This window comes from Osmerus eperlanus, chromosome 7, assembly GCF_963692335.1.
Source record: "Osmerus eperlanus chromosome 7, fOsmEpe2.1, whole genome shotgun sequence".
Classification (NCBI taxonomy): Eukaryota; Metazoa; Chordata; class Actinopteri; order Osmeriformes; family Osmeridae; genus Osmerus; species Osmerus eperlanus.
In genome coordinates this window covers 3724924-3742938 of record NC_085024.1, presented here as the reverse complement: position 1 = coordinate 3742938, position 18015 = coordinate 3724924, and the positions used below count along the sequence as shown (strand labels likewise).

Sequence of the window (18015 nt, the reverse complement as noted above, 5' to 3'; positions counted from 1 at the left end):
TAAAGGGCTGTCTCAAGTAGGTTCTCCAGACTCTGCAATCTCACCTCCCCATATTCATCAGCAGTTTGTGATACACAGTGTGACACACTGAAACAAGAACCTGCAGTGTTGTTCAATATATTTACATAACTAGAAAGTAACACTCAGGTATTGTTTTTCTCAAGGGTGAACTTTCTACAGCTATGATGAATTATGCCCTCTGCTGGCAGGACCTGGTAGTGCTGCTTCACTTTATTCTACTATTCCGTGTCCTAACGCACACTTCAGCCGTCCCTATTATTTAGCATAATATAAACGATCATCTTTCAGTAAACTATTGATTTATTTATTCATGAAGGAAAAGGGTTTGTATATAAGTTCTCCCCTATCTACATTTGAATGAGGAAATAAGCCACTTATGCATTTACTCATACATATTTATGAATATACCTATGAACTGCTCTATTGAAACTTTAACCCTCTTGAAGCACAAATACAGAGTATATTTCATGCAAATGAGAGGTTTACCCATTAATGTTTTTCTAAACTCTAACTGTAATCATTTTGGCCCGCTTTCCTTGTTTACTCAAAGCAGACTAAGTAACTGCACAGACTAGTCATAATAGCTGATTCCTCCAAGGTTGCAGATAGAAACTACTTTTCTATTCATCTGATGGTTCATAAAATGCTAGGGAAAGCTTTTAGGGAGAGTTTGACAACTTTCTGGACAAAAGTTAGTCCAGTTGGCTGAGGAATTGTGTTACTGTGAATTTGTATTCTTTAGTATAAGATATTTATTAGTATATGTATAAATGATCCATGATTTATACATTTAAATTCATGTACAAAACAAAAGATAAGAGTTCTGAAATAAAATCAGCTTTTTATTAGTGAAATTTATATCAGCGTTTAACAACATAAGCACCTTAGTGTAGCTTGTGATTCAACAGGATACATCAATGACTCAATCACCCACCTGCACAGACACCTCCACCCACCCCTCCACCCACCCCTCCACCCAGCCCATGACAATGTTAACATGAATTAAATCCCAGTCTAAATCTCATGCTTACCAATCTTAAAAAGTCAAGTATAAATTGCAAGTATCTCAAAACACTGTTTTTTTGTGTAAAATCACTTAACACAAAGATTCATCATCCATTATTCCCCTTTTCCCTTTAGAAAAAGCAATGTTATTGTTCTGTGTGATGGGCAATGTCCAAGACAGAATTCCCTCGGGGCAGATAAGGTGACCTTTGACCTCCCAGACTCCTGGCTGCAGCAGCACAACATCAGCAGAACTGGGAGGTGAAGACATTAAGGCTCAGTAAAATATAACATCATCAGTACACTTTGATTACTAACACTGTATCAGTGGCTAACTTAATTAGGTCCATGTTCCTGTCAGCATACAGCAAGACTGATAAAAAATGACCAATGTAACATGTAACAGTATAATAGTGTTACATTATAACCGCTACTGTACAATGCAAACATTTAACAATACATTGTAACAATGAATAGTAACAATGTAAACGTGTTACAATACAATAATGTCAACATGAGACAATATAAACACGTTACAATTTAAAATACTGTCTCGATATAACAATCTAACCCCAACGTCCAAGGGGAGAACATACCTTCCAGCGATTTCCACACTCGTTACACAGCACAAAGGTGGTCATGGGCTCATCAGCACTGCGGGTCTGGACCTGCACGCACGCACGCACGCACACGGTTTTAGGGTTTCAGAGTGTTGACCTGGCTGTGAGCAGGTGGAGCCGGCAGGTAGGTGGACCCACCTGGTTGTAGGTGCAGTTCTTCTTCCGGCACTTTCCGCACTGCAGAAGGTCGGTGGAGGTGCCTCCTGTCTTGGCCATCTGGTGCTCCCTGATGGCCTCCTGGGTCAGCACGTTCCTCAGCTGTTTCAACTCATCACTGGCCATCTCCTGCACACAGAGAGGGGAGGAGGAGGAGGAGGAGAGGAGGAGAGGGGAGCAGTTGAGAGGGGAGGGGTTGAGAGGGGAGGAGGAGAAGGAGAAAAGGTGATAGAAGAGAAGGACAGAATGAGGAGAGACAGGAAAGAAAAGTAGAGAAAGAGAAGAAGAGAAGAAGGGGGCAGAGAGAAGAGAATGTAAACACATTCATCTAAAAGTGAGTGTGTGGGTGTGTAAATGTGTGTAAGTAAGTGTGTGAGTGTTTGAGTAAGTGAGTTTGAGTAAGTTACTGTGTGTATGTGAGTGTGGGACCCCAATAGTGTGGTCAAAGTGTACCATGAGTAAGTGTGTGTAAGTGAGTGTGTGTGTGTGTGTGTGGGTGTAGGTGAGTGTGTGTCTGTAGAGTGTGTGGTGTGTGTAGGAGTGTGTGTTAGTGTGTGTGTGTCAGGCTATCAGCCAGGATGCTTTACCTCGGCAGTCATGACAGCTGTGTAAGTGAGTGTGTAAGTGAGTGTGTAAAAAGTATTCACCCCCTTGGATGTTTTCCCTTTTTTGCTTTTATACATGAAATCATGATCCATATAAGTTGGCTTTTTTGACAAAAAATACATTTAAAAAAAAGCTTCTTTCATGTCAAAGTGAAAACAGATTTTTACAAACTAATTTCAATAAATTAAAAATATAAAGTGTAAAATAAGTGTTTGTATAATCTTTCACCCCCTTAAAGTGACTGACATAATTCAACAGAGTTCCAGCTAGTTGAGCCAGCAGTGTAACAATCAGTGAAATGGAGATCACCTGAGTACAGTTGATGTGTGTCAAGTGATTGTAGTATAAAAACACCTGTGTCTGGGAGATCCAGTCTCTGGTTCATCAGTATTCCTACTACAATTGCAACATGAAGACAAAAGAACACTCAAAGAAAAGATCATTGTAAAGTATAAGTAAGGAGATGGCTACAAAAATATTTCCAAGACACCTAGGACCACTCTGAAGGAGTTAAAAGCTTCAGTGGCTCAGAGGGGAGAGACTGGACATACAACTGTTGCCCGGGTTCTTCACCAGTCGAAGCTGTATGAGTGGCAAAGAGAAAGCCACTGTTGAAAAAAGCTCATATGAAATCTCGCCTGAAATTCGCCCAAAGGCATGTGGGAGACTCAGTATCGCCAAATCCTGGAGGATAATCTGACTCAGTCTGCAAGAGAACTACAACTTGGGATTTATTTTCTAGGAAGACAACGACCCAAAGCATACAGCAAAAGCTACACAGAAATGGTTCAAAGACAACAAGGTGAATGTTCTGGAGTGGCCAAGTCAAAGCCCAGATCTCAGTCCAATTGAGAATTTGTGGCTGGACTTGAAAAGAGCTGTTCACACCTGACCCCTGAGCAACCTGACAGAACTTGAGCTGTTTTGCAAGGAAGAATGGAGGAACATTGCAGTGTCCAGATGTGCTGTGATTGAGACATGTCCACACACTCAGTGCTGTGATTGAGACATGTCCACACACTCAGTGCTGTGATTGAGACATGTCCACACACTCAGTGCTGTGATTGAGACATGTCCACACACTCAGTGCTGTGATTGAGACATGTCCACACACTCAGTGCTGTGATTGAGACATGTCCACACACTCAGTGCTGTGATTGAGACATGTCCACACACTCAGTGCTGTGATTGAGACATGTCCACACACTCAGTGCTGTGATTGAGACATGTCCACACACTCAGTGCTGTGATTGAGACATGTCCACACACTCAGTGCTGTGATTGAGACATGTCCACACACTCAGTGCTGTGATTGAGACATGTCCACACACTCAGTGCTGTGATTGAGACATGTCCACACACTCAGTGCTGTGATTGAGACATGTCCACACACTCAGTGCTGTGATTGAGACATGTCCACACACTCAGTGCTGTGATTGAGACATGTCCACACACTCAGTGCTGTGATTGAGACATGTCCACACACTCAGTGCTGTGATTGAGACATGTCCACACACTCAGTGCTGTGATTGAGACATGTCCACACACTCAGTGCTGTGATTGAGACATGTCCACACACTCAGTGCTGTGATTGAGACATGTCCACACACTCAGTGCTGTGATTGAGACATGTCCACACACTCAGTGCTGTGATTGAGACATGTCCACACACTCAGTGCTGTGATTGAGACATGTCCACACACTCAGTGCTGTGATTGAGACATGTCCACACACTCAGTGCTGTGATTGAGACATGTCCACACACTCAGTGCTGTGATTGAGACATGTCCACACACTCAGTGCTGTGATTGAGACATGTCCACACACTCAGTGCTGTGATTGAGACATGTCCACACACTCAGTGCTGTGATTGAGACATGTCCACACACTCAGTGCTGTGATTGAGACATGTCCACACACTCAGTGCTGTGATTGAGACATGTCCACACACTCAGTGCTGTGATTGAGACATGTCCACACACTCAGTGCTGTGATTGAGACATGTCCACACACTCAGTGCTGTGATTGAGACATGTCCACACACTCAGTGCTGTGATTGAGACATGTCCACACACTCAGTGCTGTGATTGAGACATGTCCACACACTCAGTGCTGTGATTGAGACATGTCCACACACTCAGTGCTGTGATTGAGACATGTCCACACACTCAGTGCTGTGATTGAGACATGTCCACACACTCAGTGCTGTGATTGAGACATGTCCACACACTCAGTGCTGTGATTGAGACATGTCCACACACTCAGTGCTGTGATTGAGACATGTCCACACACTCAGTGCTGTGATTGAGACATGTCCACACACTCAGTGCTGTGATTGAGACATGTCCACACACTCAGTGCTGTGATTGAGACATGTCCACACACTCAGTGCTGTGATTGAGACATGTCCACACACTCAGTGCTGTGATTGAGACATGTCCACACACTCAGTGCTGTGATTGAGACATGTCCACACACTCAGTGCTGTGATTGAGACATGTCCACACACTCAGTGCTGTGATTGAGACATGTCCACACACTCAGTGCTGTGATTGAGACATGTCCACACACTCAGTGCTGTGATTGAGACATGTCCACACACTCAGTGCTGTGATTGAGACATGTCCACACACTCAGTGCTGTGATTGAGACATGTCCACACACTCAGTGCTGTGATTGAGACATGTCCACACACTCAGTGCTGTGATTGAGACATGTCCACACACTCAGTGCTGTGATTGAGACATGTCCACACACTCAGTGCTGTGATTGAGACATGTCCACACACTCAGTGCTGTGATTGAGACATGTCCACACACTCAGTGCTGTGATTGAGACATGTCCACACACTCAGTGCTGTGATTGCAGCCAAATGTGCATCTACTAAATACTAACCTGAAGGGGGTGAATATGTATGCAATCATCTACTTTACCTTCTATATTTTAAATTAATTGACATTATTTTGTAAAAATCTGTTTTGACTTAATTCATTTTTATGTGCAAATTCTTGTCAAAAATGCCTAATTATATTGACCATGATTTCATGTATAATAGCAACAAAAGGGTGAAACATCCAAGGGGGGTGAATACTTTTTATAGGCAATGTGAGTGAGTGTGTGCGTGTGTAAGTGAGTGTGTGCGTAAGTGGGTGTGAGTGTGTGCGTGAGTGTGTGAGTGTGTGTGTGCGTGAGTGTGTGCGTGTGTAAGTGGGTGTGTGCGTGAGTGTGTGCGTGTGTAAGTGGGTGTGTGCTTGTGTAAGTGAGTGTGTGCGTGCGTAAGTGAGTGTGTGGGTGTGTGCATGCGTAAGTGAGTGTGTGCGTGCGTAAGTGGGTGTGTGCGTGAGTGTGTGCGTGTGTAAGTGGGTGTGTGCGTGAGTGTGTGCGTGTGTGCGTGAGTGTGTGCGTGTGTAAGTGGGTGTGTGCGTGAGTGTGTGCGTGTGTAAGTGGGTGTGTGCGTGAGTGTGTGCGTGTGTGTGTGAGTGTGTGAGTGTGTAAGTGGGTGTGTGCGTGAGTGTGTGTGTGCGTGTGTAAGTGGGTGTGTGCGTGTGTAAGTGGGTGTGTGCGTGTGTGGGTGTGTAAGTGGGTGTGTGGGTGTGTAAGTGGGTGTGTGCGTGAGTGTGTAAATGGGTGTGTGCGTGTGTAAGTGGGTGGGTGTGTGCGTGTGTAAGTGGGTGTGTGCGTGAGTGTGTAAGTGGGTGTGTGCGTGGGTGTGTGCGTGTGTAAGTGGGTGTGTGCGTGTGTAAGTGGGTGTGTGCGTGTGTAAGTGGGTGTGTGCGTGTGTAAGTGGGTGTGTGGGTGTGTAAGTGGGTGTGTGGGTGTGTAAGTGGGTGTGTGCGCGTGTAAGTGGGTGTGTGCGTGTGTAAGTGGGTGTGTGCGTGAGTGTGTAAGTGGGTGTGTGCGTGAGTGTGTAAGTGGGTGTGTGCGTGAGTGTGTAAGTGGGTGTGTGCGTGGGTGTGTGCGTGTGTAAGTGGGTGTGTGCGTGTGTAAGTGGGTGTGTGCGTGTGTAAGTGGGTGTGTGCGTGTGTGGGTGTGTAAGTGGGTGTGTGCGTGTGTAAGTGGGTGTGTGTAAGTGGGTGTGTGCGTGAGTGTGTAAGTGGGTGTGTGCGTGAGTGTGTAAGTGGGTGTGTGCGTGAGTGAGTGTGTAAGTGGGTGTGTGCGTGAGTGTGTAAGTGGGTGTGTGCGTGGGTGTGTGCGTGTGTAAGTGGGTGTGTGCGTGAGTGTGTAAGTGGGTGTGTGTGTGAGTGTGTAAGTGGGTGTGTGCGTGGGTGTGTGCGTGTGTAAGTGGGTGTGTGCGTGTGTAAGTGGGTGTGTGCGTGAGTGTGTAAGTGGGTGTGTGCGTGAGTGTGTAAGTGGGTGTGTGCGTGAGTGAGTGTGTAAGTGGGTGTGTGCGTGGGTGTGTGCGTGAGTGTGTAAGTGGGTGTGTGCGTGAGTGTGTAAGTGGGTGTGTGCGTGAGTGAGTGTGTAAGTGGGTGTGTGCGTGGGTGTGTGCGTGTGTGTGTAAGTGGGTGTGTGCGTGTGTGGGTGTGTAAGTGGGTGTGTGCGTGAGTGTGTAAGTGGGTGTGTGCGTGTGTAAGTGGGTGTGTGCGTGAGTGTGTAAGTGGGTGTGTGTGTGAGTGTGTAAGTGGGTGTGTGCGTGTGTAAGTGGGTGTGTGCGTGTGTAAGTGGGTGTGTGCGTGTGTAAGTGGGTGTGTGCGTGTGTAAGTGGGTGTGTGCGTGAGTGTGTAAGTGGGTTTGTGCGTGAGTGAGTGTGTAAGTGGGTGTGTGCGTGAGTGTGTAAGTGGGTGTGTGCGTGAGTGTGTAAGTGGGTGTGTGCGTGGGTGTGTGAGTGTGTAAGTGGGTGTGTAAGTGGGTGTGTGCGTGTGTAAGTGGGTGTGTGCGTGTGTAAGTGGGTGTGTGCGTGTATAAGTGGGTGTGTGCGTGTGTAAGTGGGTGCGTGAGTGTGTAAGTGGGTGTGTGCGTGTGTAAGTGGGTGTGTGGGTGTGTAAGTGGGTGTGTGGGTGTGTAAGTGGATGTGTGCGTGAGTGTGTAAGTGGGTGTGTGCGTGAGTGTGTAAGTGGGTGTGTGCGTGAGTGAGTGTGTAAGTGGGTGTGTGCGTGAGTGAGTGTGTGCGTGGGTGTGTGAGTGTTTAAGTGGGTGTGTGCGTGGGTGTGTGAGTGTGTAAGTGGGTGTGTAAGTGGGTGTGTGGGTGTGTAAGTGGGTGTGTGCGTGTGTAAGTTGGTGTGTGCGTGTGTAAGTGGGTGTGTGCGTGTGTAAGTGGGTGTGTGCGTGTGTAAGTGGGTGTGTGCGTGTGTAAGTGGGTGTGTAAGTGGGTGTGTGTGTGTGTGTGTAAGTGGGTGTGTGCTTGCCAGGATGCTCTACCTCGGCAGTCATGACAGCGAAGCGGCTCAGCTCGATGCCTCCTGCCAGAACGTTCCTCCGCAGACCTGGGTTCTTGGGGTCCTTCAGGTTGCTGATGCGGCTGCGGACCCTGTTCTTGTACTTCATGTCCGTGGCTCGGTTCTCCTGGTAGATATGTGAGCGCAGGGAGTCAAGGAAGCGCACAGAGACATCTGGCGTCAGGAACCATCGCTCATACGCAGGGGCCCATCTGCTGGGGTTACGGTCCACAGAGTAGATACGTGATGTTGTTGTTGCACTGTGTCTGGTAAAACTGCAGACAGGGCCTTGGCACAAACTACTGAAATATTGTTAGAACGGGGCATTTGAGGTTCTTGATTATCTGCTGTGCTTAATACACTAATACTATTTGTACATTTAATCTAATGTAAATGTCAAGAAGAAGTTCAAACTGAAGGCCGTTTAATTTGCGGAAAGGGCAGACTGTTTCAAAGGATATGGTCTTCCATCTCTGCAGCCATGGCATCACAGTTCGTCCCAAATTCTTTGTAGTTATCTAAGGAGACGAAGGCAAGAATAAAGACATTCTTAAAAACTCTCCACAGAGCTATCAACCGTGTCTAAAGAGCTGTATACTGTCTCCAGTCTCTACAGAGCTGTCTCCATGTCTCTACAGAGCGGTCTCCATGTCTCTACAGAGCTGTCTCCATGTCTCTACAGAGCTGTCTCCATGTCTCTACAGAGCTGTCTACTGTCTCCATGTCTCTACAGAGCTGTCTCTACAGAGCTGTCTACTGTCTCCATGTCTCTAGAGCTGTCTACTGTCTCCATGTCTCTACAGAGCTGTCTCCATGTCTCTACAGAGCTGTGTCCTGTCTCCATATCTCTACAGAGCTGTCTCCATGTCTCTACAGAGCTGTCTACTGTCTCCATGTCTCTACAGAGCTGTCTCCATGTCTCTACAGAGCTGTCTACTGTCTCCATGTCTCTACAGAGCTGTCTCCTGTCTCTACAGAGCTGTCTCTATGTCTCTACAGAGCTGTCTCCTGTCTTTACAGAGATGTCTCCATGTCTCTACAGAGCTGTCTCCTGTCTACAGAGCTGTCTCTACAGAGCTGTCTCCATGTCTCCACAGAGCTGTCTCCATGTCTCTACAGAGCTGTCTCCATGTCTCTACAGAGCTGTCTCCTGTCTTTACAGAGATGTCTCCATGTCTCTACAGAGCTGTCTCCTGTCTACAGAGATGTCTCTACAGAGCTGTCTCCATGTCTCCACAGAGCTGTCTCCATGTCTCTACAGAGCTGTCTCCATGTCTCTACAGAGCTGTCTCCATGTCTCTACAGAGCTGTCTCCTGTCTCTACAGAGCTGTCTCCATTTCTCTACAGAGCTGTCTCCTGGTGTCTGTCTGCCCACCGTCTGTACGCAGCGCAGCCGCCAGCATCTCGATGCACTTGTCCCTGACGGAGTCCCCCGTGGCCAGGCGAGGGGACAGCGGACCCCCTGCCGAGCATAAGGAGGGAGACATGGGGCTGGTCGGGGTGGTGGGGGACCTGGGGGTGTCTGGTTTTACTCTCCTGGGCAGCAGACACGGGAAACGAGAGACACAAAAGGATATAATTGGCGTGTCATTTCGAAGTAAATGACGGGTGTTTGGCTGTGTTTTGTCTGTGTAGTTCACGACACACCATTCAGAGAAAATGCATTTTTGGTGATGTTATGGATTTACCGTTCGATACTGTCGGTGGAGGCCTTCCTCTGCAGAGTGGCGGAGGGGGAGGACTTGGAGCCATGCGATTCCCTTCTGGAAGAGTCATTAAATACTATTACCCCTAATGGACCCCATCAGGTAGCGCACATGGAACAGTCTGGATGTACAGTACAGATCAATGAGGAAGAAGGGGAAGATGGCTTCCTCGCAGGCCTACCTGTCACCAGAGAGCTTCTTAGCCGGTGGGGATACAGCTTTCTTGGAGTCAGTGGACTCCCTCCTGAAATAACAAAATGTCGCCGGAGATTTGGATCGAGATGGATGTCGCCTGACCGCCCTTGACACGTTGAAAGTTGAGATACACAGGAAGTGTTTTGGGGAGTCGTGCCGGCAACAAAAGGTATTCCAAGGCTAGATACAAGCTGTACCTGTCTGGTTTGGAGTCCGATGAATGTCTTTTGACTGGATGTCCAGGCCTGGAGTCCGTCGAGTCCTTCCTACAAACACAGATGTGAACGTTAGCCGAGGCACTGAGATTCGTAGACACAAACTAGAGACTTCCCACAATGCAGTCTGTCTCTGCTTCTGCGGACCTGTCTTTGTCTTTCTTGCCGTCCACAATCGACCGTTTAGGAGCTTGTGGTTTAGATTCAGATGAGTCGTTTCTGAAAGGCGGGAAATATCAGTTTGCCACTTGTTTCACCACAAATCAAATCAAATCAAATTTATTTGTATAGCCCTTTTTACACGCAAGCATGTCACAGAGGGCTTCACATATGCCCATAGAACTGCCCCTCAACCAACCTAAACCCTCAAGGAAGACAAGGAAAAACTCCCAAAAAACTCTCAACAGGAGAAAAAAATGGAAGAAACCTTGGGAGGAGCAATTCAGAGAGGGATCCCCTCCTCCAGAGACGGTTGGTGAGAGAGAGGAGCAGAACACAGGCTAAACATAGTCATACACCACAGAACAGGCATTGGGCGATTCATGCACAGGCCGCCACCGAAAGGAGGCCTGTGATAGGGTGAGCACAGAAACACGCTGCCCTATGAGAAGCTGTTAAGTAGAAAGTATGTTTGACCCTCACTGGCTCCAATAAACAATACTGATATCATTACTGAGCACAGTTGTGGAATACGCATGCACAGTATCTGTGAGTTGGCATGCTTCTCTCACTCTCCAACCTTTCTTTCTTAGCTTCCACAGACGATACTTTGGGTGCTTTGCTCTCTGATGAGTTTTTCCTGCAAAAGGAAAATATGTTGAAAACTCCTGCCGGCTGCACCTCAGGTCATCATCAGATTTTTTTACTAGATGATACGGTGGGTATGCCAGGTCCTAACGGCGTGACACACCTGTCGTGTTTCACGTGGTCACACGGGCTCTTCTGAGAAACGGGTCTGGATTCGGACGTCTCCTTTCTGGGAGGTAAACAACGAGAGAACGGACGTTTAAAAAACGTCAAAGGAAAACAAACAAACTAGATCTAACCACATTTTGGAATTGCGATGCATTCCCAGAACGAGCATTTCCTGTGATTCTCTCAAGTACAGAGCACCCTAGGATGTCACATCCTGCCCTGACCTCTCCTTCTTTCCGTCCACCGACAGGCGCTTCGTGGGGGGCGGGGGGTGGAGATGAAGAGGAAGAGGAGCGAAAGGAGCATTGGGGTCCGGGGGCCCTTTTCTAAACGGAATATTGGAATCGCAGGTGTCACAATCGCTCCACAGCAGGAAACACACAAGCTTCAAGTGCCCTGCCGTTCTGTACACAGAAACATTATGACACATAAACTGCTCCCTCATGGAGTTCTTGAGCTCTGCTGTCGTGGACACAGTAACTACACAGAAACACAGATCCCTCATAGAAATGGAATCACATTTCAAAGCGGACGCTGCCTCGGTGGTTAATGAGGATCAGAAGACAAGCAAAGTCTGACCTCTCCTTCCTGACCTCCAGCACGCAGGAGGGCTTAGGTGGAGGATGAAGGTGAAGAGGAAGAGGGGAAAGCGGGGCGTTGGGGTCCGGAGCTTTCTTCCTGAATGGAACATCCAAAGTTTGACTCAGTTTGAACAAACACAGACAAAAAAGCTTCTACAGCACAAACGGCCTGAAGTCTGACAGGAAGTATCGGTGCATTTTAATGACATCATTAGCAAACTAGAGTGATTCGTTCGTTTGGGCACTGCTTGGATGCAGACTGGTGCAGGTCGTTTGTTATGTGGTTGGGAGGGTTCCAACCAAAACAGATGGTCATGCAGACATGCGATGTTTGCTTCCTGTGTTCCACATGACAGCCAGAACATCAAACAGACACACTAATCTGATCTGTTGTTACGCGCCTGGTGCCCCTACGATCTCTGAGTAGACGAACGCAACCTCACAACCACCACTCACAAACGTTCATCCATCTTTTCACACAAAGCACTGCTTCTGACCTCTCCTTCTTCACCTCCAGAGAAGGCCGTCTGGGCGGAGGAGAGGTGGACTTGGGGGGGTGCGCACGGGGAGGACGGGAGGAGGGCAGAGAGTCCGTGGAGTCCTTCCTAAGCAGACATCACAGTACTTCAGACGGTGAACACCACGCCACACCACACAGGCAGACCTAAGCCACTGGCGAATGCAACGCATGACCGACCGTATCACCCCATGCACCATGCACCATCAGACCGCTGGCGGCTCTGTCACGCTGACTTCCTGTGGCGGCGAGTCATTGAAATATTCAGGTTATGGTGCAGTCCGACCCAGTTCTGGCATATGAAGTTACAACCGTGGCATTGAAAGGAGGTCTACATGGGGTTAGGAGTCACATGCAGGGGACAGCACAGTGCAAATCCGCCCTGACCTCTCTCTGGTCACCTCCACGGACGGACGTTTGACCGGAGGAAGAGGGCGAGGGGGATGGGGGGTCCGGGGAGGAGAGGGGTACCGGGAGGGGTACAGAATGTTCCCATCCAACACACTTCTCCTGCAAGGGGGGAGACAAGATATCCATTGAAGGTCTGGCCCCGGGTCTCAACTGTAATCAGGTTCAACACTTGTGACCTAGGCCACCCGTGTCACCTCTCACCTCTCAAACACCCATTTGTGGTTGTCGGCGGGTCTCTCTTTGGGTGTCTCGTGCGAGCGTCTCTCGTTCCTGCACGCCTCCGCGTGTCTCTCTCTCCGCTCGTCCTCGGAACCTCTGTCTTTTCTGGGTTCTTCCGGACACCTGTCCTTGTGTTCCTCTGACGGGCGGGCCGTCTTGGTTTCCTGCTCGTGTCGGTTGTTGTGATGGTCTTGAATGTGTGTCTCCTTCCTCAGCGCCTCCGTACGTCTCTCTTTCCCCGTGTCGGCAGGGTCCCTGTGCTTGTTCTCTTCTGCGTGTCTCTCTTGTGGATGTTTACCGGTTCTGGAAGTTTCTAGCGGCCCGTCGTTCTGGGGCCGAGTTGGAGGCCTCTCCCTCTTCCGTTCTCCCCCGGCCTGCTTGTCCTTCTTCTGGTCGTTTTCGCGCTTGTCTCTTCCAGGTTTGTCTGGTTCTTTTATATCAGGCTCCGAGTCTGACCTTGGTTCGATTCCCGGTCTCCTGTGACGATGACAGAAGAGCAGGGCTGGCCACAACACAAACTCTGCTGTTGCTCTCTCACTCGTCTTGTCTTTAGGCAGACATGCGTGTAGAATGCGTGACTCAAATCTTTTCACTTTCATTTTGTGTTGTTTCCTTCTATGAACCTGTTTTGTGTGTGTGTGTTTGCTATCTCAGTGTGTAGGTGGATGTGTGTGTGTGTGTATTTGTTATCTCACTGTGTGATTGTGGGATGTGTGTTTGTTATCGCGATACGCACTTTCAAGAAACTGTGTCTCCCTTTCTAGAAAACAACCCACCTGGTGTCTCTATCAAAGGGGGAATGGACCGGAGACCCGGGTTGTTTGCTGGTTTCAACCCCGTTCTTCATCTCAGTGGGGCTCTGGGCATCTGCAAGACATTCAGAACGGGGTCCGTGATCCACACCACACACTGTACCGTCCGAAGCCGAAATACTGAAGTGATCCTTAACACTCGTGGACTTACCCAGAAGTCTCTTCCAGTCTTTGATGAGTAGCTTAGCCAGGGTTACCACTTCCTCATCGGTGCAGTGCTTCCTGATGCCGTTCACAGACATTCCAATCCTGGTTTCCTAAGTGTTCATTCGGTTAGAGGAATAGAAGGAACGTGTTTGTGATTGAAAGTTATCGGAAATAACTCAACTTGTTCATTCACTCTTCGGCGGGCATTGAACTGAAAGCTGACGGCTCACTGTGTTTAGATTTAATCTAAATTGGGTTTATTTGGCTGATGGACATTGAAAATGTGGACACTGGTTCAGTAGATGTGCTACAAGGTACCTTACCTGCAAGTTTTACTCACAAAAACAGGCTGTTATTCAAATACTCAGAGACTTGTTGCTCTTGTGGTTAGTGGTAACTGATTTAAAATTGTTTGTACTCGCTGTGATATATTGTTTTTTATTATTGTTGCTTGTCTTTTTTTTCCACAGGTACACTTGCACTTATAGCAGTTCATATTGTTTAATTGTAACTTGTTTAACTACATGCTCTTATGGTTCTTCCCTTTGGGCACTTACTTTGGTTGTTCACAATGTGTGCTTCCTGTTTTGGCTACTCGCAATGTTTTGTGGCTATCTCGTTGTTATGATCAGTGACCTATGCACTTTGTAAAGCTCTCTCTTGGAAGTCGCTTTGGATAAAAGCGTCTGCTAAATGAATAAATGTAAATGTAAATGTAAATAAACAATAACACAAATGCTGAGAATAAAACACTAATAATAGTATTGGAGTGTTACAGTTATCCCTTTTCTTTTTCTCTTTTTTGTGTGCAATATCTCTTTCCGTGGTTGAGTAGGTATTACCTGCAGGAGTTTAAGCGTCATGTTAAAACTCCTTAGCTCTTTCAGCAGATCCAAAGCGCCATCCTGTTCATAAAAGACAACAGTCAGAAACAGCTGGGATGGTGGTAATATAGGTCACTTCAGCTGTCTATACACACTTACAAGGTGATAGTTTTGGGACAGTAAGTTAAGTGTCAATGTAGACTGTTGCATGTTCGGCGCACGACTGTAATGTATCCGCCAAAACTGTTCATGACAACTGCGCATGGCCAACTAACAACAAACAGTCCTGCTCGACACCACTGTGTTGACCTTGCGCTGTCCACTATCCATAACATTCTCTTGAACTCGCAGAAATACAATGAGAGTGAATGCATGAAGTGGCCTACACGCTACTTAAGTTACTGTAATGTCACATCGTCGCCAACTCCTTGAAAGCAAGTTTGCGCTGTAAGCAAGATCTGACCAATCCCCTGCCAAACACCTGTTACGGATTTATTGCACGCTCAAGTACTTATGTCGGAACTGTGTGCAACTCTTTCTAAAGAATAACTTTACGATTTAAGTTCACAAAGAATTTTAAAACTGGAAAGATTAAAATATATATACTGAATAAGCGTGCATTGCCTACTCCATTTTCATAGACAGCCCTATAGGCCTGCAGCACGCGGTGACAGAAAAACAACCGACAGAAAGGTGTCAAAATACATTCTCACCGTGTTGTTTCTAGACACCATCTTGTCCAGTTTTTTAGCAATTCGAATTAGATCCTCCTCTCGCATCATAACGGCATGAATCAAACGTGCAGATGTAAATCACTTTGAACGTTGTATATCATTCAAATAAATGAAACGTGCGACGTTTTGATCCTTCATACATCGGATTTTACGCTACGGTGCTGTCCAGTGTCCACTCGGTTAAGGGGCGTGTCCTCGGCAGAAAGACGGTCGGATCGTCTGACCATCTGGTCAACATGACACATGACAACTCCTAATTTTAGAAGTTGCTATGGGGCTGATACCAATATCGTATTTAAATAAACATATTATCGTGCAAACGGAACTTATATATTGATAGCGGTCCCCGTTCTACATTTAGTTTTTGCGGTAGGTAGGCTACTTCTCCATTTACACACGCACGTTTAAACACGTTCAGATAACCTCCACCCGCCCCCTATACACACACTTACAATAGGAGACGAGCCTTTAGCCTACGTGAATTCGTAGCCCTTGGCAAAACTAGGTTAGAAGTCAATATTTAATTTCTCAAAATCGAAAGTGACAGCACCGAGGGGAGTAGAGTTCAAGCGAAGTGTCTTCTACAATGTAAGCTTTAAAGAAGCTGTTCAACACGTTATTTTGTTCCCGCAGCTGCGCCCTAAACCAGTTGAAAGCTCTGGAATTTATGGCACAGCAGCTGACAAGTGTTGAATGGGTAGGTTACCGTACAGTTGCATGCTAATAGTAGGTCTATTGGCTAAATGGGGACATACTGTAATTAGCAACAAAGGCGTAATTGATTCGCTGTACTTTAGTTGTATTCTTTCTGTTGCTTACACTTTTTGTACTCGCTGTTGGTGGGCAGTTTGTCATGTACAGGATTGCTTCAATGGTTTTCTGGTTGTTTATCCAGACGTAGTCCCGTCCAGTCTAGGACCACGTGGTGGCGCTATTGCTGCAGAGTAGAAGGTGACAGAAACACATTACCAATACAAACGTGTTATGACTGTGTGAAGAGCGTGAATGAGTGGGGAGTTGAAGGCGCGAGAGAGAAGGGTTTGGATGTGGTTTATCCTACACTGTATAATCAGAGTACAATTTAGACGTTTTCTGCATGTTTGAAAATATGACAGGCAGTGCCTCATTGCTTCACACACTACAGTAGCATTGAAGTGTTCATACATTTCCCCACACACCTTTTTGGAAATTGAAAATCTTCTGAAGTACAGTCCAGTACAAATACATAAAGCCTAAACCGGAAAAAAGTCAAGAATTAAGACAATCTTGTTTGTTGATAGAAAATTGATTTGAAAATAGGAAGTGTCCGTGTGTTAAACGACACTAATGAGCTGTCTTCCCAGAGCGGTATTAGTTCCTCACCCAGGAGTTACCCAACAGGCCGAAGGAGCCAGCTCTCAGCCAATGTCTGGCCTTAATGGGAGTCTGTCGTGCAGTGATTGGCAGAGGGCCTGAGAAGTGGGCCAGTTCACCGAGAGGTAAGAAGGAAAAACAGCAGGAAGAGGAGCCAGGGATAAAGATCAGCCGCCATGTAACGTCTTACACTACAAACAGCTCCTGTCTGTCCCCTGGGCACTGGGCCGTTACTGGAGTTGGGGGGGGGGGGGGGGGGGGCCGGGGGCCTTCACCCTGGCCCTAACTCCCAAGAACTCTGCCTTCACCCTGGCCCTAACTCCCAAGAGCTCTGCCTTCACCCTGGCCCTAACTCCCAAGAACTCTGCCTTCACCCCTGGCCCTAACTCCCAAGAACTCTGCCTTCACCCTGGCCCTAACTCCCGAGAACTTAGCCTTCACCCTGGCCCTAACTCCCAAGAACTCTGCCTTCACCCTGGCCCTAACTCCCGAGAACTTAGCCTTCACCCTGGCCCTAACTCGATAGAACTCTGCCTTCACCCTGGCCCTAACTTCCAAGAACTCTGCCTTCACCCTGGCCCTAACTCCCAAGAACTCTGCCTTCACCTGGCCCTAACTTCCAAGAACTCTGCCTTCACCCTGGCCCTAACTCCCAAGAACTCTGCCTTCACCCTGGCCCTAACTCCCAAGAACTCTGCCTTCACCCTGGCCCTAACTCCCAAGAGCTCTGCCTTCACCCTGGCCCTAACTCCCAAGAGCTCTGCCTTCACCCTGGCCCTAACTCCCAAGAACTCTGCCTTCACCCTGGCCCTAACTCCCAAGAACTCTGCCTTCACCCTGGCCCTAACTCCCAAGAGCTCTGCCTTCACCCTGGCCCTAACTCCCAAGAGCTCTGCCTTCACCCTGGCCCTAACTCCCAAGAGCTCTGCCTTCACCCTGGCCCTAACTCCCGAGAACTCTGCCTTCACCCTGGCCCTAACTCCCAAGAACTCTATCTTCACCCTGGCCCTAACTCCCAAGAACTCTATCTTCACCCTGGCCCTAACTCGATAGAACTCTGCCTTCACCCTGGCCCTAACTCCCAAGAACTCTGCCTTCACCCCAAATACCCTCTCCGGGATCTTCTGTTCCCATGGTTACACTACACCGGATGTGAATTCCAGAATTCCCATACGTTTTGAAGTGCTGAATTACACCAGATCCTTGGCGTTGGGTTTGCAGCTCTGTCATTAGCCTCTCTGGCCCGAAACCACATGAAGCCTCATCCTGTCTCAGCTCGTGACAGCGGGTAGAAAGTCAAGTCTGCCACAACGGGTCTGGCCTCTGGAGGCAGAAGAAAGCTGTCCCACTCCTTGACATTAAGTGGTGCCCTCTCTGCTGTGTTCTTTTGCAATTGAAGAGGTAAGCCGATACGGTCAGTCTACCAGAATACATCCACCAGCTATCATCCACTCAACCTCCCCCTTTTTCACCACATGCACCTCTCCCTGGCACGGGTGTCTTTGCCAGTCTGGGAAAAGAGACGCCAGGCCTGGGCAATTAGGGCAATGCTTGGATGACGACAGCCCAGAAAATGAATGATTTCACTCCAAATGTATTCTT

General features: G+C 47.7%; 1 protein-coding gene across 7 annotated transcripts; it reads right to left on the bottom strand.

Annotated features, from left to right (window-relative positions):
* Nucleotides 1-850: 850 nt before the first annotated feature.
* Nucleotides 851-15904, bottom strand: tcea3 (transcription elongation factor A (SII), 3). Of its 7 annotated transcripts, XM_062466567.1 has the most exons (20): nucleotides 15382-15585; nucleotides 15040-15279; nucleotides 14345-14407; nucleotides 13507-13612; nucleotides 13320-13410; nucleotides 11894-12001; nucleotides 11395-11493; nucleotides 11040-11141; nucleotides 10811-10876; nucleotides 10640-10699; nucleotides 10048-10119; nucleotides 9883-9951; nucleotides 9672-9734; nucleotides 9473-9547; nucleotides 9160-9320; nucleotides 8246-8301; nucleotides 7767-7922; nucleotides 1785-1931; nucleotides 1623-1694; nucleotides 851-1280 (listed from the first exon to the last, which is right to left on the bottom strand). In XM_062466567.1, exons 2-20 carry the CDS (start codon nucleotides 15106-15108, stop codon nucleotides 1272-1274), a joined length of 1644 nt encoding a protein of 547 aa, XP_062322551.1. In that variant the 5' UTR covers nucleotides 15109-15279; nucleotides 15382-15585; the 3' UTR covers nucleotides 851-1271. The 7 variants fall into 7 exon arrangements, with proteins under 7 accessions (XP_062322551.1, XP_062322553.1, XP_062322554.1 ...); XM_062466569.1 differs by lacking the exons at nucleotides 15040-15279; nucleotides 15382-15585 and adding an exon at nucleotides 15880-15904; XM_062466570.1 differs by lacking the exon at nucleotides 11894-12001 and having other exon boundaries at nucleotides 15040-15583.
* Nucleotides 15905-18015: the final 2111 nt, after the last annotated feature.